At 41.6% G+C, this 22,040-nt stretch overlaps 1 protein-coding gene across 2 annotated transcripts in view; it reads left to right on the top strand.

The window, feature by feature from the left end:
- The first annotated feature begins 3,357 nt into the window (after nucleotides 1–3,357).
- Nucleotides 3,358–22,040, top strand: part of LOC129814282 (roquin-1-like) — a 36,203-nt gene continuing 17,520 nt past the window's right edge. For both annotated transcript variants that reach the window (XM_055867308.1, XM_055867307.1), the window contains exons 1-7: nucleotides 3,358–3,520; nucleotides 5,952–6,329; nucleotides 9,677–9,797; nucleotides 13,449–13,688; nucleotides 14,046–14,221; nucleotides 14,546–14,746; nucleotides 16,258–16,390. In XM_055867308.1, coding sequence (XP_055723283.1) covers nucleotides 6,099–6,329; nucleotides 9,677–9,797; nucleotides 13,449–13,688; nucleotides 14,046–14,221; nucleotides 14,546–14,746; nucleotides 16,258–16,390 — 1,102 coding nt within the window. In that variant the 5' untranslated portion in view covers nucleotides 3,358–3,520; nucleotides 5,952–6,098. The remainder of the gene's footprint in view (nucleotides 3,521–5,951; nucleotides 6,330–9,676; nucleotides 9,798–13,448; nucleotides 13,689–14,045; nucleotides 14,222–14,545; nucleotides 14,747–16,257; nucleotides 16,391–22,040) is intronic.

The following is a 22,040-nucleotide window of genomic DNA, read 5'->3' as shown; positions in this document are numbered from 1 at the left end:
GCCAGGCCTCCCCTCTCCCCCTTCTATGCCCCTTCCCCATGGTACTCCAGCTCTCCTGCTCCATCTGTGGTTCAGTAAGGTAGGTGTGGAGCTGTACCCTGGCCACCATCTCCTGCACCACATCGTCTTCACTACTGCTGGACCTCCTCCTTTGGTCAAAGCACCGGGAGGGCACGTGCTGTGGCACCTCCCCCCTACTGCGGGCCTTCTGCCTGGGCTGGGCCTGAGATGACAGGCCCCCCTGCCTGGAGCTCTAAGGCCCTCTTGTCCTCCAACTCCCTCTTTCTCTCTCTCCTGCTGGATTTCTGGGAGAGTGCCTTTACTTTGGACTGCAGGGCATGGACGGCAGAGCCTGGAGCAGAGGGGGAGGAGGGGGAATGTAAGGAAGAGGAGGCAGAGAGTGTGCCAGGCTCGGGGACGAGGCTCAGGAGGAAGCCCCGGTCATCAGAGGCTTTTGTCCAATGTGAAGAGCTGGCAGAAGGCGATATTTGTGTGATTTGCACATTTTCCTCCTCCATTGGCTGACAAGGCAAAGAAGACAAGTTTGATTGGAACCTAATGAGGAGAAAGGGATCACTAATTGTTGCAGTCAGCTTGTAAAATAGACTCACTAGAACTATGATATCTAAAGTAGTGGATTTAATTCAATGTCTACCCTTTATCAAATGATTACTACATAGGATAATGGATAATCATTTAGAATAGAAATAAGCCACCAGTACATAAGAAACATATGTGTGATAGCTGACACGGTACTGACCATATAAAAAAGTGGTGTTGCCATAAAATACATTAATGAATGATGAAGACATTCAAATATATATAAAAAAGTGCATTACTTGTGTGTTTTGTTCTATTTTTCTTTATGATCAGTTGCAGAATGATTAGGCACAGGATGTGTCCAGTTGTATTAATAAAAGTAAATAGTATAAGGACAACAATTATCTGTTACTAAGCATCCAACTGTAGGCTATCACACATGAATTAATTACCTATTTGTAATTGAAAGAATTCCCCTGACATTGCGTTTCAAGTGTACCAGAGGATAAAAATACACTATCACAAAATAATTTCAAAATGACTATAAAATATTTGAACAAGGTCAATAACCTACCTGGACATCAACCACCCGTAAAGAAAATTTGTGAATCGGTCCAATTCGACCAATTTACAAGTTTTCTCTCTGAAAAATGTAGTTAATTTAATCTAATTGTCCTAAGGTTCCATGACTTTGTCCACACAGGGCATCTGAACACACAATATACATTTTGATGATTTTCATTAAATGTTGGGTGTTTAATTTAACATTTGTACACCTGTGGTGTTCCTGGTAAAAAAAAATACCGGTCATTAGAAATGAATGAGTGAGACTAAAATTTGTGTATAAAGTTGAGTTCAGGCACATGCCCATTCATCAGATGGACACAGTTCCTCTCCCAGACCCCCACGTGCATGTGTGTTTGAGCACACACCTCACTCCCCTTCTTGGCATCCATGGCAACCTCCACGGGAACCTTTCCCCAATAGAATCTTCCCCCACGGGAACCACACCTGTTGGCATTCTCACAAACAATCGCAACATTGTTTCAATAATACATAGAACTTTTCTTGCAGCTCTGGTATATAACTTTTTTGAGGCCTTGCTCACTATTCATTCTGTGACAGCACAATGATCTTGATCATATCTTTGATCATGACACTGGTGAGGAGGAGAGAGTCCTTTCACACAAAGTAGTCTGTGATAAATAGCACAATATATTTCATCTGAGTAGTTGTTATAGTCAAAATAATCCATACATTTTACTCAAAAACGAGTTGTATGAGCTCAGGTCAATGAGGCCTACAGGCCATAAATAGCTAATAGAAGTTCAAAACATGTAACGTTCACAATAACTTAAGTTAAAAAGATCTAACACAACATGAAGAGATAATATATGTATTATTATGGATTTATAATCAGCTATAATGGGGCGGTCATTCTGGACCGGGAACACAGAATTAATAAACATGAAACGAACAAGAAGGGTTAAAATCTTTCAATATACGATTAGGATTGTTGACGTCAACCGCCTGTATTCAATGGAGAGTGATGCTATGCTACTAGTCTCAGTCATGAATATAAATAGCCATGCCGTGACAACTGTAATATAAATATGTTTTTCTCAAAGTTGTGGGATGTCACGTGTCTTACTTATCAAATCAATGTATTTATATAGCCCTTCTTACATCAGCTGATATCTCAAAGTGCTGTACAGAAACCCAGCCTAAAACCCCAAACAGCAAGCAATGCAGGTGTAGAAGCACGGTGGCTAGGAAAAACTCCCTAGAAAGGCCAAAACCTAGGAAGAAACCTTGAGAGGAACCAGGCTATGCGGGGTAGCCAGTCCTCTTCTGGCTGTGCCGGGTGGAGATTTATTTTTTTATTTTTTTATTTAACCTTTATTTAACCAGGTAGGCAAATTGAGAACACGTTCTCATTTACAATTGCGACCTGGCCAGATTATAACAGAACATGGCCAAGATGTTCAAATGTTCATAAATGACCAGCATGGTCAAATAATAACAATCACAGTAGTTGTCGAGGGTGCAGCAAGTCAGCACCTCAGGAGTAAATGTCAGTTGGCTTTTCATAGCCGATCATTAAGAGTATCTCTACCGCTCCTGCTGTCTCTAGAGAGTGGAAAACAGCAGGTCTGGGACAGGTAGCACATCCGGTGAAAAGGTCAGGGTTCCATAGCCGCAGGCAGAACAGTTGAAACTTTAGCAGCAGCACGGCCAGGTGGACTGGGGACAGCAAGGAGTCATCATGCCAGGTAGTCCTGAGGCATGGTCCTAGGGCTCAGGTCATCCAAGAGAGAGAGAGAAAGAATTAGAGAGAGCATACTTAAATTCACACAGGACACCGGATAAGACAGGAGAAGTACTCCAGATATAACAATGACCCTAGCCCCCCGACACATAAACTACTGCAGCATAAATACTGGAGGAGACAGGAGGGGGTCAGGATACACTGTGGCCCCATCCGATGATACCCCTGGACAGGGCCAAACAGGAAGGACTTATATCAGTACACTCGTAACAACCAGCATTAAGAAACGTATATTCAATCAAATAAACCTCACGTAGCAAATAACCCATTCCTTTTTTTTGACCAAATTAGAAACGGTCATTGATCTCCATACTAAAAAAATCATTGCTTGGTAGGCGAAAAACGCCACCTACTTGAAGGGACACATATTTTCCACCGACATGTGCCGCTACCGCTTCCTCTCTGGCCATATCCACTAGACGTGACAGATGGCGATGCTGCCCGACATGTTTGCTGTGCACTGGCATTCTCCCACCAACCGGGGGTGCAGTCGCTCCTCGCCCAACTCCAATGTTAGTTAACAAGCCAGACACTCAGTTGACACCCTCAAACTTCGGCAGCAGCCAAGCTGCATAGTCGACATGGCGACCGATAAAATAACACAAGATTTTTCTAAAGACAGATAAAAGTCTTCCAAGTGTTTTGGAATGAGTGAGTAATTTGTGCATGTAAACAATACATGTTAGTTAACGACGCCTAGTTTCTGAGCTAGCCTAGACAGCTGGTATGACTGAGAGCTAGCATCCCACTCAGCTCGCTAACTACGTAGCAGTATGTTAACTGGCTAATTGAAATTTACTCGACAACAACATTCTGCAACCTGGTTTAGTAATTGGATTGCAACACAACGATAGCTAGCTAAATCTTTGAAATTCAGTTAACTAGACGTCTAATATAGTTAAACGGTAGTGTTAAATCTAGCTAACGTTAGCTAGCTTAGCTAACACAATTTTAGCTATTGCCACATGAAATGGCTTTACGTTATCTAGCTAGCACGATTTCCCTTGTGGTTAGTTATTTGTTTTACTTGTAATGTTAATGTGGCTAGTTTGTTAACAGCTAACGTTAGCTAACTTACATAGTTTATTTAACTAAATTCGTTTCATGCGTTTTTGTTTTCATGTCAGTCATGAAAGCATCTAACGTTAGCTAGATATCTAAGGTTGTTTACCATATATAGTAGCCAGTTAGCTAATTTTCGCTCGAATTTAACTCCACTATTTAGCGACTTGCCATAAAGCTAGCTAGACGTGTTGTGTGTTTAACTAATTGGTATTTGAAATAAAACGCATGAATATATTGAAGCTGTAGCTAATCTTGCAGGATCAAATTGTTAGTTTGCTAATTCTGCGCAGCATAAGTTGGCTAACTAGCTACGTTAGTTCAAGCAGCATAAGTAGCTAGCTTCGTCGCCTCTTCGTCTTTGTCCACTAGCTAGCCAGGCCATAGGCTAACAACGTCAGTCGTTGTTTTGATCTGTTATTTGGCCGTCTGGGTGGCCAGCCATTCATTATATATCTGAAGGCTGAATTTTCTGGCGATTTGAAAATGATTGAACCACCTAGAACAGGTTTAATCAGGTAGTTGGCTGGTTAACTAAAGACGACACTACTGGATGGCAATCATGCTAACGTTACTAACTAACTATTCAGCATGCCGGTGGTGGATTGTCTTTTTACCTAGCCATTTTGAATTTGTAAGGCAGCGGTATTGAACTGACTTGCCTTGTGCAGCTAACCAGCATCTATTCTCTAGGCGTGTGCATTGAAGCTATTCATATTGTTCCTGGTATTATTTTAATGAAAATATAGTTAGTTAGGCGTTAACGTTTCTCTGTCAGCTAAGTATCGTTAGTTGGCTAACAGGACACTGGCCAATGGATTTGTCCAACGTTATTTTATTGTAGCTCACGTTAGTTAAATGTAGCAATTATTGCTTGACCTGTGCAAAGAAGAGAAATTAGATCCACTTTATCAGCTCCTGTAACTTGGGTTGGTTGTTATGAGAAGTGTAGCTATGCAAATTGTTGCCAGTCATAAATGTCAACAATGACGGTTTGAGTCATCCGTTGTATCAAGATAATTGGCTCGGCTAATGTTACATTGTGCAAGAGTCACTGTCAACACAATATAACCCACAGGCTTTTAACCAATGATGTATATAGAGTTCGCCCGTTTGTAGTCCTAAAACCCGGAAATGAGTTACCTTTGGTTAGTTAAAAACATCGACATGGGGAAAATAAGAAGGTTTTGGACTAAATGCCGAAAATAAGGTTGGAGGTTAACACAGGTTTAGGAGATTTTATACGTTTTGTTCTATGAGATTATACCAGTCAGTTAACATAAAGGCTTCATAATTCATAAAGGTTATGTGCTTTTTCTTACAACATAAATTCTTAAAAATTCACAAGGGACGTTAGCTGATAAAGATTCTCATAATCAAATGTTTAAAGATTTCCTAAGCTTGTGTTTACCACAGACCTTATTTTCAGCGTTTATCCAAAAATGGCATTAATTTTTCTCATAGGCTTTGTCCAACGAACCATGGCGGTGTTAGTGCCTACAAAAAGAAGCCATTACTATTTCTCTCTGTAAACCCTGGATTGCAGATGCTATGTATTGGCAATGGATAGGCTGTGAAGCCACCGGTCGGCCATATTGGCACTTCCCAGTAAGAGCGGTCCTTTATAGGAATTAATGGAATTCTACACTATTTCAATTACATGTTTCAAGGAAATTACATGAATTTAAGTATTTTTCTTGTTGTAGTGGGGACAGTAACATTAGCAGTCTCAAAATTATACTTTATCGAATGATTTTATAAATGTTTTCATTTTGTAGTTTTATGTTTAGCTCACATATATTTCAAATCATTCATTAAGGTGTCTGTAATATAATAAATGTGTCCAAAAAACGAATGTAGACATTAATAAATGGATTTCTACAGCTTCAAAAATATGTTTAACAATGGAGGAGTGCCAAGATGGAGACATGATGACTTCAACACAGCGCCCCCTATTTGTCTTCTAGTGTATATATAATCCATTGCTTTTAACCCACTTATTGTTTTCCTTCTCTTTCAGGATTTGTGACGTGATGCGCATCCACGATGTGTGACATTTGAGGAACAATTGAGTTCGGAAGAAAAATCTTGATTCCAGTGGAATCTTCCAATATTTTTTTAACACTTGCACACACACCCACCCAACCCCTACACACGCTGCCCAGCCATGCCCGTGCAAGCACCACAATGGACAGAGTTCCTGCTGTGTCCCATTTGCACTCAGACGTTCGAGGAGACGGTGCGGCGGCCCATTTCGCTGGGCTGTGGCCACACAGTCTGCAAGATGTGCCTGAACAAGCTGCACCGCAAGGCCTGCCCCTTCGACCAGACGGCCATCGCCACTGACATCGAGCAGCTGCCCGTCAACACAGCCCTGCTGCAGCTGGTGGGGGGACAGGTGAGCCGTGAGACCTGGGAGAGGGGCGTCAGGGTTGAAGGGGGGTGGCTCAATTCAGTTAGAATCTGTTCTTTGCGCTGTCCCACCACAGTGTTCCCCCTTTTCTGAGGTGCCAAAGTCTTTAGGGTTAGGGATACAGGATCATGGGAATTCTACCAGCAGAATAGTATTGGAGATTATTCCATCAGATGTGATAGTTAGGAGCTGATTGTGGATGTTTAGGGTGAAGAAACAGAGTAGTTAATGATAAGAGGAAGACGTAGCTATTGGGGAGTTATTTGGGATCTGTGTTGTTCAGAGATCTTTCTGGTCAGTAGTTGTGGTGCATGTACCTGGTAGCCTTAAAGGTAGGGATGGGCATGAGTACTCGAACGTATGTCTCAACTCTATCTTTAATCCAGAGATCACGTTTTTCTTTAAATACTGCAATACTATTTGTCAGATTTATTTCGTAACTCCTGCTCTACCCAATACATATTCCCACACACTGACACACCAACACACACATATCCACACACATTTATACTGACTGCACACACACACTCACATACATTCTTCATTTACGCTCCTGCTACACTGTTTATCATACACCCTGATGCCTAGTCACCTTATACATAGCTACCTCTCTCACTCCAGTATTCCTGCACATTGTAAATATGGTACTGGAACTGACCCTGTATATAGCTTCTTACTTTCTCGTTCTTATTTTTGTGTGGTTTTGTTCTACTTTATCTTATTTTTAATTCTGCATTGCTATTAATTACTGCATTGTTGGATTTAGAGATTGCAAGAAATTTCACCTTACTTGTGACATTGACATTTAAAACCTGTTATATTGTCAGAGAGTGATTAACTATCACCTTACAACTTATTTAAGATTCAAAAATCTAAATGACAACTATTTTATGTCAAGTGCTTCTGGTTGGTTATGGGGTGTCTGTTTCAGGCGCATAGCACGAAGTGGGCACTATCAGCATGGTGGCCAAACGCAGTGAGGTTTGGAAGCAAGGTATTTTGATCAAACTGATGAAACCCATGTGCAATGCAATATCAAGCTCTCCTATCACAGCACATCTAGATCCATAAGAAATCATATGCTTATCAAGCACAAAGAGACGTTCTCAGAGGGGGACAAGTAGCAGAAATCTCGCATTACACGCATAGGACTGTCGTGACCCTGCCAGAGCCGAGCAGGTAACACAGCTCATTACAGTTTCAATTAATGATTCTCAAATGGCACTTGTTTTTATTAACTGAATATGTATGGGGAAATTTGATTTCAGCTCATATTTAATTACTTAAGCTACCATTACATAGTCCTTTTGATTCCTAACATAAGGCTTCTACAAGCAAGAGCCACTGCCTCTTTTGAAGATTGTGTTCCACGCTATAATATAACCAGTTGATACGGTTTCAGTAAATTAATCTTAAGTGGCACTGTTTGTTTTACATATAAATATAGATATACAGTGGGGAGAACAAGTATTTGATACACTGCCAATTTTGCAGGTTTTCCTACTTACAAAGCATGTAGAGGTCTGTCATTTTTTATCATAGGTACACTTCAACTGTGAGACGGAATCTAAAACAAAAATCCAGAAAATCACATTGTATGATTTTTAAGTAATTAATTAGCATTTTATTGAACAGTTTCAACTCTTCTGCCTGTGGCTAATGAACCCTGACCTGCTCACCGGACGTGTTACCTTGTCCCGGTCCTACTGTTTTCAACTCTCTCTCTACCGCACCTGCTGTATCGACTTCTGAATGCTCGGCTATAAAAAGCCAACTGACATTTACTCCTGATGTACTGACCTGTTGCACCCTCTAGTCTAAAACCACTGATTTATTATTTGAACCTGCTGGTCATCTATGAACGTTTGTTCTTCAAGATGTTCAATCTGGCCTTAAATGGCCATGATCTCTTACAATCTCCACCCAGCAAAGCCAAAAGAGGACTGGCCACCTCTCCGAGCCTGGAACTCTCTAGGTTTATTCCTAAGTTACTTCATTTCTAGGGAGTTTTTCCTTGCCACCGTGCTTCTATATCTGCGTTGCTTGCTGTTTGGGGTTTTAAGATGAGTTTCTGTATAGCACTTTGTGACATCTGCTGATGTAAAAAAGGGCTTTATAAATACGTTTGATAAATGTTGTCTCTCCTTTAGAAAATGTATTCTATATCTGCCGTTTCCATTACAGATTGCTTTTGTCGAATAAACCTGGGTCAATGGAAACCTGACTATATATTAAATCACAAAAGGTACTTTCTGTTTGGGATGTTACTCACCAGGGTGTCTCTCACTTTTTTATTGGATTGTTTTTTGGAGTGTGGTGATGGCACAGTAGTGTTGTGGGATCACTAATGTTGTCGATGTGAAAGGATATTGTTCTGATGCAGAGTGGTGTGGCAGATATTGATCAATTTTTTCGTCAAGTTGCCAGATGGCCTGTCAGGTAACATTACTATTACTGCCAAGACGCGCTGTCATCACACTGTTTCCTCTATTAAGAGTGACAATCTGTGAAAAAATTTGACTCACATAGCCAGCCAAGGGTGTCAAAGATGCTATAGCTGTGAAGTTTGGTCAATTCTCTTTACTCAGTGCGTGTCTATGCCCGTTGACATACAGTTATAAGAACTACAGGGTTTTTCCAGAATCAAAAAGGGGCTTAGGTGGTGGGTGTGTGGTCAGTGCAATTGTGAATGTTACATTTGTTTTATTTTATTACTTTATTATTTCTAAGAAATCTCATCTCTGTAGTGCTGTTGCCTATGCTGTCCGACAATCACTCTTTTGTAGTTCTTCAAAGTACTTTTTATGACTGCTGAATACCAACTATCAATCACTCAGATTATGTATTTTCATGGAGATACCTCAGGATGCAACAGCTGCTGCTCTATATCACCTCACGATCACTGTGGTGGGCCTGGCTGCCAAGTGGGTGGGTCAATGCCATCCCAGGCCCACCCATGGCTGCACCCCTGGCCAGTCATGTGAAATTCATAGATTAGGGCCTAATGAATTTATTTAAATTGACTGATTTCCTTATATGTACTGTAGCTCAGTAAAACCTTTGAAATTGTTGCATGTTGTGTTTTATATTTTTGTTCAGTATATGTCACTGCGTATAGGGGAAGTAGAACCTGAACACTCAATACATAACTGTATTGATTACTTCATCTAATTATATTATAAACCAACAAAGGTCTTTGTTTGATTATTTGACTGTGTAATGTTAACCCATTTACACACTTCCCAGCATCCTATTAAATGTGACACGTGTTTTAATTGTTTATTTTTATATATTAATATTCCATTGTGCCACTTGTGTCCCATCAATTCCAGGTTCCCAAGGTCCATCCGGTGGCCCTTATCACCAGCCCAGAAGACGCGCAGCACTATGAGGAGGCCAGTCAGTGTGTGGAGGAGCTGGCTCTCTACCTCAAACCCCTCAGCAACACCAGAGGTAAAACGCACCCGCATACACAGTGTTGAACCAGCTCTGACTCAGGACGATGATAGTAGAATGGGTCCCTGGTATAGTAGTAGATGATAGTAGAACAGTAGAATGGCTAAAGAATTGCAACATTTACCTTGAGTTAACTCTGCAAATGGCACTCCTGGGTTATTTGAAAAAGTCATAGTCAATAGAGCAATAATAAAATGATACTTTTAGCAGAAAAATATATTTAATTTACAATCTGTAGAAACTATGAGAATAGAAAGGGTCAGAACTTATGTGAAACCTCACAGCACAGTTGAAAAATATATGGCAAATACACATAAAAAAATGGATGGTGTTAAAAGATAGATGGGAGGGATTGAGTCGCTGAAGGGTGGGACTAAAAACGAGAGAACAAATGTAAAATATACTGTGTCTGTAAAATGTATATAGCTTCAGAACTTTTGTGAAACAGCACAGTTAAAAAATATATGGCAAATACACATCAAAAATGGAAGGTCTTCAGAGAGAGAGCAGAGGGGTTGATGGTAGCTGGAGGATGGGATTAACAACAAACAAAAGGGAACTATTGTAAAATACATTGTGTCCGTAAAATGTACAGTGCATTCTGAAAATATTCAGATCCCTTGACTTTCTCCATATTTTGTTACATTGCAGCCTTATTCTAAAATTGATTTAATAGTTTTTTCCCTCATCAACCTAACCCTAATCAATAATGACAAAGTAAAAAGTTATTTTTTATTTTTATTTAATTTTTGCATATTTATATATATACATTTTTTTATTCACGTAAGTATTCAGACTCTTTACTATGAGACTTGAAATTGAGCTCCGGTGACTCCGGTTTCCATTGATCATCCTTGAGATGTTTCTACAACTTGATTGGACATGTGGTAACTGTGGTAAATTTAATTGATTGGACATGATTTGGAAAGGCACACACCTGTCTATGTAAGGTCCCACAGTTGACAGTGCATGTCAGAGAAAAAAACCAAGCCATGAGGAAGAAGGAATTTTCCGTAGAGCTCCGAGACAGGATTGTCGAGGCACAGATCTTGGGAAGGGTGCCAAACATTTCTGCACCATTGAAGTTCCCCAAGATCACAGTGGCCTCCATCATTCTTAAATGGAAGATGTTTGGAACCACCAAGACTCTTCCTACAGCTGGTCGCCCAGCCAAACTGAGCAATCGGGAGAGAAGGGCCTTGGTCAAGGAGGTGGCCAAGAACCCGATGGTCACTCTGACAGAGCTCTAGTTCCTCTGTGGAGATGGGAGATCCTTCCAGAAGGACAACCATCACTGCAGCACTCCACCAATCAGGCCTTTATGCTGGAGTGGCCAGACGGAAGCCACTCCTCAGTAATAGGCACATGACAGCCTGCTTGGAGTATGCCAAAAGGCATATGAGGACTCCGACCATGAGAAACAAGATTATCTGATCTGATGTAACCAAGATTTGAACTCTTCGGCCTGAATGTCAAGCGTCACGCCTGGAGGAAACCTGGCACCATCCCTACGGTGAAGCATGGTGGTGGTAGCATCATGCTGTGGGGATGTTTTTCAGTGGCAGGGACTGGGAGACTAGTCAGGATTGAGGGAAAAATGAACAGAGCAAACTACAGAGATCCTTGATGAAAACCTGCTCCGGAGCTCCCAGGACCTCAGACTGGGGTCGACGGTTCATCTTCCAACAGAACAACAACCCTAAGCACACAGCCAAGACAACGCAGGAGTGGCTTCGGGGCAAGTATCTGAATGTCCTTGAGTGGCCCAGCCAGTGCCCGGACTTGAACCCGATCAAACATTTCTGGAGAGACCTGAAATTATCTGTGCAGCGATGCTCCCCATCCAACCTGACAGAGATTGAGAGGATCTGCAGAGAGGAATGGGAGAAACTCCCCAAGTACAGGTGTGCGAAGCTTGTAGCGACGTACCCAAGAAGACTCGATGCTGTAATCACTGCCAAAGGTGCTTCAATAAAGTACTGAGTAAAGGGTCTGAATATTTATGTAAATGTGATATTTCTAAAAGCTTGTTTATTGCTTTGTCATTATGGTGTATTGTGTGTAGATGAGGGGGGGAAACTATTTAATCAATTTAAGAATAAGGATGTAATCTAACAATGTGGAAAAGGTCAAGGGGTCTAAATACTTTCCGAATGCACTGTAGTATATGCTGGAAGTAGAAGGCTAAGTGTTGTCCATTAGTTTACTCCAATTAGGGGAGGGGTGGTAGGGTTAGGGAAAATATACTTAAAAGAGATGATGTACTTTTATTTGTTAAATATTTTTACCAAAAAATTGGGGGATTGGAAGTGATGCAGACAATAACATTTATGCAAGCTGCAATCTATCGGCAATACAGTCGGAAGTCGGGAAGTTTACATACACTTAGGTTGGAGTCATTAAAACTCGTTTTTCAACCACTCCACATTTCTTGTTAACAAACTATAGTTTTGGCAAGTAGGTTAGGACAACTACTTTGTGCATGACACAAGTCATTTTTCCAACAATTGTTTACAGACAGATTATTTAACTTATAACTCACTATCACAATTCCAGTGGTTCAGATGTTTACATACATTAAAGTTGACTGTGCCTTTAAACAACTTGGAAAATTCCAGAAAATTATGTCATGGCTTTAGAAGTTTCTGATAGGCTAATTGACATCATTTGAGTTAATTGGAGGTGTACCTGCGGATGTATTTCAAGGCCTACCTTCAAACTCAGTGCCTCTTTGCTTGATTTTAATGGGAAAATCGAAAGAAATCAGCCAAGACCTCCACAAGCCTGGTTCATCCTTGAGAACAATTTCCAAACGCCTGAAGGTACCACTTTCATCTGTACAAACAATAGTATGCAAGTGTAAACACCATGGGACCATGCAGCCGTCATACCGCTCAGGAACACCATCCCAACCGTGAAGCACGGGGGTGGCAGCATCATGTTTTGGGGATGCTTTGCTGCAGGAGGGACTGGTGCACTTCACAAAATAGATGGCATCATGAGGGAAGGGAAATTGTGGATATATTGAAGCAACATCTCAAGACATCAGTCAGGAAGTTAAAGCTTGGTTGCAAATGGGTCTTCCAAATGGACAATGACCCCAAGCATACTTCCAAAGTTGTGGCAAAATGGCTTAAGGACAACAAAGTCAAGGTATTGGAGTGGCCATCACAAAGCCCTGACCTCAATCACATAGAACATTTGTGGACAGAACTGAAAAAGTGTGTGCGAGCATGGAGGCCTACAAACCTGACTCAGTTACTCCAGCTCTGTCAGGAGGAATGGGCCAAAATTCACCCAACGTATTGTGGGGAGCATGTGGATGGCTACCCGAAACATTTTACCCAAGTTAAACAATTTAAACTTCTGGCCCACTGTGAATGTGATGAAAGAAATAAAAGCTGAAATAAATAATTTTCTCCATTCTGACATTTCACATTCTTAAAATGTAGTGGTGATCTTAACTGACCTAAGACAGGTACTTTTTAAAACAATTAAATGTCAGGAATTGTGAAACTGATTTTAAATGTATTTGGCTAAGGTGTATGTTAACTTCCGACTTCAAATGTGTATTTTAAAAAATTAAAAACCATTCTATGGTGTCTCTTTCTCCACCCCCCAACCTCCTTCCCGTTGTCTTTTCACCAGGGGTGGGTCTGAACAGCACGACCCTGAGTATGCTGAGTCGACCCATGCAGAGGAAGCTGGTGACCCTGGTCCACTGTCAGCTGGTGGAGGAGGAGGGCCGGGTGCGGGCCATGAGGGCAGCAAGATCTCTGGGGGAGCGCACGGTCACAGAGCTCATCCTGCAGCACCAAAATCCCCAGCAATTGTCGTCCAATTTGTGGGCCGCCGTCCGGGCCAGGGGCTGCCAGTTTTTGGGCCCAGGTAGGATGATATCAAGTTTACACACACACCCGCCTTGATTATACCAGAATTTCTCAAACCTCTCCTCGGAGACCCCCAGCTGTTCCATTTTCCAGTTGATCTATTCCGTAGCAAACTCCCAGATCATCCAGAGCTAATCCTCAAGTTCTTGACTAGTTGAATCACTGCTAGTTCAGGACGACAGCAAATTTGTGAAACATCTGTGGGTCCCCAAGGATAGGTTAGAGAAACACTGTCTTATACAATGACATTTACTACTGTAAATGTTTGTATGTTTTCAAACTTACACAAATGTCTTCTCAAAAGCTGTGGCTGTGCTTGTGGTCTAAACCTACTTGTATGCGTTCTCCCTCCCAGCCATGCAGGAGGAGGCTCTGAAGCTGGTGCTGCTGGCTCTGGAGGACGGCTCGGCCCTGTCCAGGAAGGTCCTGGTGCTGTTCGTGGTCCAGCGGCTGGAGCCACGCTTCCCCCAGGCCTCCAAAACCAGCATAGGCCACGTGGTGCAACTCCTTTACAGGGCCTCCTGCTTTAAGGTAGGTCTGACTCTACCTACACACACAAACACAGTTCTAGGAGCTGGTTCATGTTCATTTGGTACAAACCGGAGTGAAATGGAGAGGTACTATCTAACGTTCTCCAATAACAAACACAGTTTTGTTTTCTGTTGTATAGTGTTTTGGAACGTTCGCTAGAGTGTGCTCCAATGAATATGACCCAGCATAGGCCACATGGTTCACAAACATGTTTTGGGCTATGACCTTCCTAAAATTCTCTAAACCATCTATAACCAATCAGTAGATCCTGACCCAGTGTTTTTAGGAAACTCTAACCTAACTCCCTCTTTCCCGGTTGTCTAGGTGACCAAGCGGGACGAGGACTCGTCGCTGATGCAGCTGAAGGAAGAGTTCCGGACGTACGAGGCGCTGCGGCGCGAACATGACTCCCAGATTGTCCAGATCGCCATGGAGGGCGGCCTCCGCATCGCCCCTGACCAGTGGTCCTCCCTGCTCTACGGGGACCAGTCACACAAGTCCCACATGCAGTCCATCATTGACAAGGTACCTGTGTGTCTTCGACAAAGTGTCTGCGTCTGTTTAGGTCTATGTTACTCGTCCTAGAAGTAGCTGTCATGTACAGTTCCAGTCAAAAGTTTGGACACACCTATTCATTCCACGGTTTTTGTTTTTACATTTTTTTTCATTGAAGAATAATAGTGTAGTCTTCAAAACTATGAAATAACACGTATTAAATAACACGTCCATCATTACTTTAAGACATGGTTAGTCAATCCTGAAAATTTCAAGAACTTTTAAAGTTTCTTCAAGTGCGGTCACTAAAACCATCTAGCGCTTTGATGAAACGGGCTCTCATGAGGACCACCACAGGAAAGGAAGACCCAGAGTTACCTCTGCTGCAGAGGATAAGTTCATTGGAGTTACCAGCCTCAGAAATTGCAGCCCAAATAAATGCTTCAGAATTCAATTAACAGAAGCATCTCAACATCAACTGTTCAGAAGAGATTGCGTAAGTCAGGCTTTCATGGTCAAATTGCTGCAAAGAAACAACAACAATAAGAAGACATGCTTGGGCCAAGAAACACGATCAATGGACATTAGACCGGTGGATATCTGTCCTTTGGTTCCCACCGTGAAGCATGGAGGAGGAGGTGTGTTGGTGTGGGGGTGCTTTGCTTAACAAGCTGGCTACCACAGCATTCTGCAGCGATATTCATCCCATACGGTTTGTGCTTAGTGGGACTATCATTTGTTTTTCAACAGGACAATAACCCAAAACACACCTCCAGGCTGTATAAGGGCTATTTGACCAAGGACCGTGACGGAGTGCTGCATCAGATGACCTGGCCTCCACAATCCCCCGACCTCAAACCAATTGAGATGGTTTGGGATGAGTTGGACCACAGAGTGAAGGAAAAGCAGCCAACAAGTGCTCAGCATGTGTGGGAACTCCTTCAAGGTTGTTAGAAAAGCATTCCAGGTGAAGCTGGTTGAGAGAATGCCAAGAGTGTGCAAAGATGTTAAGGCAAAGGGTGGCTATTTGAAGAATCTATAAAATATATATTGATTTGTTTAACACTTTTTTTGGTTACTACATGATTCCGTATCTGTTATTATTTTATCGTTTTGATGTCTTCGCAATTATTCGACAATGTAGAAAATAAAGAAAACCCTTGCATGAGTAGGTGTGTCCAAACTTTTGACTGGTACTGTACGTCGTACAGTCCATTATCAACGAGGTGTGTGTCAGTTACGCATATTAACAAAAATCCCACATTCACTCATGTAAGCATCTACTTATCAGTTTGTGTATTTGTTTATATAACTGTCTGTGTGCACACATGAAACCACAAAATACCCATAAGCTTCCACTAAAGGAGCAGCACTCTGTCTGTGGGTCAATCCTTCACAATAGAAAACATGTTATTGCAAACAATGCTGATAGGATACAGGATAGCAGGAATGATCATATTCACAAAAGACTGGGAGAAAATCCAGGTGCAGGCACTCAAATGCTGAGTAGAAATGTCATTAATATCCCGTGTCCCCTCCAGTTGCAGACACCGGCTTCGTTTGCCCAGAGCGTCCAGGAGTTGACCATTGCCCTGCAGAGGACGGGCGACCCCGCCAACCTTAACCGCCTCCGACCACACCTGGAGCTCCTGGCCAACATCGACCCGAGCCCCGGTGAGACACACACACACACACGCTGGCTCCCATGCACATCACACACCCCGCTCAGGGCCAAAGCGTGACAATGATGCATGCAACTGAAGATTGTATTCGAACCACAGACACACCAGGTCTGCCTTTCCGCATTCAAAATTGTTCTCCAAGTCACTCCTGTTTTTGTGTTGTCCCCATTATGGGACTGATGGTACCAATTAGCTGAACGCATTACCAGGAACTTAGCCAAACTATTGCATTCCCCTTTTCGGTCCCATCAAATTCTCAAAGGGCAGGGAACAAGTGCAAAGAGGGAGTTTTCTTGAACTTTCTGGAATGAAATACAGCCCAGTGCTTTCCAATAGTTAAGTGGTAAAGAATCAATCAATCAGTGTAGAACAGGTTGGGTTTGTTTGTTTGAGCTGCATGTGGCTGTGGTCAGGGAGAAGAAGTTGTGATGTTATCAGACTGTTTCAAATGAGCACGACTCATTGGCCCTTATGACTCATCTCACCTATGGATTTTGACTATCTGTCATTCCAAGTACCGTTTCATTGAAGCACTTTTGTTTAAGAGCCCTTTAAGCAGTAGCCTATGTTTGAAAGAGAGGGAGTGAAGTACCCAGACAGCCAAATTCTTTTCCCAATTATTTGCATGTCTGATACCTATCTGGTGTTTTTCCTTATGTTTAACAACCACATGGAATCTCATCTTTTGACTTCCCGATTTTTAGACCACCTGCATATGTGAATCTCAATCCTGATACAAACCCGATCCACCATTTGCGACCTCTGTCTACACGCTCAGATAAGATCATTTTGCTCTGAAGTGTTTTTTGGTTGTTGCACGTGACCTGCTGTTACCATGACAACCACCCCAAATGTTTGAGAAGGAGAAGTGACATGAAATGACCATTGCATCGGTGTACTACTTCAGAGGATACATCAGTGTGAGTGTGCAAATCTGATATGGGTCACATGTAATTCTGAGTGTGGACAGTCAGGAAAAAAATAGAAAACGGATATGGAAAGAAAATCAGATTTGGGTTCTTAGATAGTGGCTATGTAAACACAGCCGTATTGTCATACTTGTGTGTATGTGTTACCCTTCTTTTTTTCAGGCAGCTTTCTTATTTCTTTAACTAGGCTAGTACTGATAGAGAAATAGGCCCCACCTGATAGAACCAAGGTCTTATCAGGGCATAAAATTACCTTTTTGGTCTACGAGCCACTGTGACTGGTAGATTTAAAAATCTACCAGTCACTCAGATCTTTTACCAGATATTTTGTTGTTGTTACCAAAATTACACCAAAACAAAAGAGGATGAGTGAGCTTTGTAATGCTTTGTAATGTTTCTAAAACAATACATTAGTTACTAGTAAGAACTAATGTGGTATGTTTCAGTTCATTTTGTGACCGGTGTCTTTTAACCAAAATATCACAGATGAGATAAATGTTCACCTGCCCCTTTAAGGGTGGGATGTTACCGTGGTAAAGCGACTCGAGTCATGTTTGTGCGTGTGAGATTGAGTCTGACTAGTAGGATTGTCTTCTCTTCCCTAACAATTGAAACTCCAACATAGAAAAACAATCTACCTTATGAACAAAACAATGTAAATAGCCAAGAAACGGACAAAGTCTCACTTCAGTAGACTTTAGTTTCAAGTAAATTAGACCAACTTTTATGCCTGTGTGCACCGCTTCTAAAGAATGAGTCTTTCACCCAGCTCTTAACGTGTGCTCAGCCCCCAGCTAGACAGTGTTGCAGCACGAGGTAGAATAGGCTATATAGGATTCGTAGTTCTTTGACTTTGTGCGATTTCATTTACCAGCTATGAATCAAAACGGCAGAAATACTTTAAATGTGACTAGCTGTTTTCATTATCTTATAAATGTGATCATACTTGACTATTTTCATTCACAAATGTGAGTGACATGCTCGCACTGTGGAGCCCAGACCACACGCCGATGTGCCTGGTGAAATAGACATCTCAATGCCAAAATCTACCCGCAGGTGGCGAGTTTTCATTTTAGGCCCTGGCTTATATATGTGTGTGTGTGTGTGTATATATTTATGTATGTGAGTGGCAGTAATAGGCAAGGGGGGTGTATATTTATTTATTTATTTATTTAACCAGGTAGGCAAATTGAGAACACGTTCTCATTTACACGTTCTCATTTATATGGTTAGCATCTAGGCCTACAGGACACTGTGTGTTTAACCATGAGTTAGTAAACCCATGAATGATACGGGGAAGTATACCATAAGAATGTTTATGCAGTGTTGCCAGGTCAAGCTAAAAAAATCTAGCTCAATGAGCATTCAAACCCTACCCAGAAGGCCTGAAAACTAGCCCATTTTTTTGTGTTTGTTTTTGGATCAAGAGATCTTTTGCCCATACACCCTTTTCCCATAACTTTATCAAGCCAATTAAGGATTTTCACGTTAGAAGCGAAATTCGGTTTTCCTCAAAATAAGAATTATTGCAAGCTATGACATTGCTTACGGTAATCATAGCAGTCAAACGAGTTAAATCGGCATCCATTGATGGAAAAGTATATGGCGAGTTTTATAAGGGCGAATTGTCTTTTTCACTTGTCACATTCAAATTCCTATATTACGTCATAAGGCACAAGGGCTATGGTATATGGCCAATATACCACGACTAAGGGCTATTCTTAAGCACAATGCAAAGCGGAGTGCCTGGATACAGTCGTTAGCCATGATATATTGGCCATATACCACATACCCCCGGGGTGCCTTATTGCTATTATAAACTGGTTACCACTGTAAATAGAACAGTAAAAAGTATACCATGGCTTTCAGCCAATCAGCATTCAGGGCTCAAACCAGGTTTATAAATGTAAATCAATCCTCTTTGCGCATGTGCATAACTATAGATAAATCCGACAGGAGAGTTTGAGTGATGAAAGCTGGACAGAGGATCTCAATCTCTGAGCAAGAAACACTTGGGTGAACACAAAAAAACTAATATTAGTCTATTCTCTGGCAATTGTGCTGTTATTATGTGCCAGATGTTAAGACTACAAACCCTTATAAATGGCCCATTGGCGAGATTGACTTTTCATTAAAATTGGTTTAGGCTACAGACTCAAATCTGGTTTTATGATTGTAATTACATTTAGCCATAGTTTTCTTAGATAAAAGCATTTAACCTATAGCCCCTGATAGGCCTACATCTAATTTCAGATAGTTTACAGTAGCCTAAACAAGATGTAGACAAGATGTAAACTGAACGAATTAGCAGCTTGCTTAGTTCAAATGAAGACTAATTTATTCATTAATTACGAGGCAATTTCGCAGTAAGAAGTGCTTGTTTCCCATTAGCCTGCTGCAATAGGCTGGGGTCATAATTTAAATCACTGAATTAAATATTAACATACAGTACCTGTCAAATTTGAGACACCTACTCATTCCAGGGTTTTTATATTTTTTTTGTACTTTTTCTACATTGTAGAATAATAGACATCAAAACTATGAAATAACACATCATGTAGTAACCAAAAAAGTGTTAAACAAATCAAGATACATTTCATATTTGAGATTCTTCAAAGTAGCCACCCTTTGCCTTGATGACAGCTTTGCACACACTTGGCATTCTCTCAACCAGCTTCATGAGGTAGTCACCTGGAATGCATTTCAATTAACAGGTGTGCCTTGTTAAAAGTTAATTTGTTTATTTTCCTTAATGCGTTTGAGCCAATCAGTTGTTTTGTGACAAGGTAGGGGTGGTATACAGAAGATAAGTAAAATACCAAGTCCATATTATGGCAAGAACAAGTCAAATAAGCAAAGAGAAATTACAGTCCATTACTTTAAGACATGAAGGTCAGTCAATCCGGAAAATTTGACGGTGCCACATTGAAAGTCACTGAGCTCTTCAGTAAGGCCATTCTACTGCCAATGTTTGTCTATGGAGATTGCATAACTGTGTGCTCAATTTTATACTCCTGTCCGGACCTGATGTGACTGATCGCCGAATCCACTAATTTGAAGAGGTCCACACATTTTTGTATATATAGTGTATATACAGTTCGTTTGGAAAGTATTCACACCCTTTTCTTTATCCACATTTTGTTAGATTACAGCCTTATTCTAAAATGTCTTAAATATTTTTTCCCCTCAGCAATCTACACACAATACCCCATAATGACAAAGTGAAAACAGGTTTTTAGAACTGTTTGCAAATATATTACAAATTAAAAACTGATACCTTATTTACATAAGTATTCAGACCCTTTCCTATGAGACTCGAAATTGAGCTCAGGTGTATCCTGTTTCCATTGATCATCCTTAAGAGGTTTATACATCTTGATTGGAATCCACCTGTGGTAAATTCAATTGAATGGACATGATTTGGAAAGGCACACACCTGTCTATATAAGGTCCCACAGTTGACAGTGCATGTCAGAGCAAAAACCAAGCCATGAGGTCGACGGAATTGTCCGTAGCGCTCTGAGACAGGATTGTGTTGAGGCACAGATCTGGGGAAGGGTAACAAAAAAATTCTGCAGCATTGAAAGTTCCCCAAGATCAGTGGCCTGCATCTCTGCAGCTCTCCACCAATCAGGCCTTTAGGGTAGAGTGGCCAGACAGAAGCCACTCCTCAGTGAAAGGCACATGACAGCCTGCTTGGAGTTTGCCAAAAGGCACCTGAAGACTCTCAGACCATGAGAAATAAGATTCTCTGGTCTGATGAAACCAAGTTTGAACTCTTTGGCCTGAATGCCAAGCATCATGTCTGGAGGAAACCTGGCATCATCCCTACAGTGAAGCGTGGTGGCAGCATCAAGCTGTGGGGATGTTTTTCAGCGGCAGGGACTGGGAGACTAGTCAGGATCGAGGCAAAGGTGAAAGGAGCAATGTACAGAGATCCTTGATGAAAACCTGCTCCAGGACCTCAGAATGGGGTCGATGGTTCATCTTCCAACAGGACAACAACCCTAAGCACACAGCCAAGACAACGCAGGAGTGGCTTTGGGACAAGTCTCTGAATGTCCTTGAGTGGCCCAGCCAGAGCCCGGACTTGAACACTATCTAACCTCTCTGGAGAGACCTGAAAATAGCTGTGCACTGACGCTCCCCATCCAACCTGACAGAGATTGAGAGGATCTGCAGAGAGGAATGGGAGAAACTCCCCAAGTACAGGTGTGCGAAGCTTGTAGCGTCATACCCAAGAAGACTCGAGGCTGTAATCGCTACCGAAGGTGCTTCAACAAAGTACTGAGTAAAGGGTCTGAGTACTTATGTAAATGTGACATTTTCAGTTTTTTATATTTAATACATTTGCTAAAATGTTAACTTGTTTTTGCTTTGTCATTATGGGGTATTGTTTGAAGATTGAAGGGGGGAGGAATCATTTAATACATTTTAGAATAAGGCTGTAACAAAATGTGGGAAAAGTCCAGGGGTGTGAGTACTTTCCAAATGCACTATGTGCATATTTTTATTTTTGGGGCTGTTAAAACTTCTTATGGCTGCAATCCCGTTAACGGGATCGATATGGCAACAGCCAGTGAAAGTGCAGGGCGCCAAATTCAAACAACAAATCTCATAATTAAAATTCCTCAAGCATACAAGAATTTCACACCATTTTAAAGATTTGCTGATCTTCGTCGGAATGCACTCCCAGGACTCCCACAAGAAATG

Source organism: Salvelinus fontinalis, chromosome 17, assembly GCF_029448725.1.
Source record: "Salvelinus fontinalis isolate EN_2023a chromosome 17, ASM2944872v1, whole genome shotgun sequence".
Classification (NCBI taxonomy): domain Eukaryota; kingdom Metazoa; phylum Chordata; class Actinopteri; order Salmoniformes; family Salmonidae; genus Salvelinus; species Salvelinus fontinalis.
The sequence above is the reverse complement of the archived record's forward strand: the minus strand, read 5'-3'. Positions and strand labels throughout refer to the sequence as shown.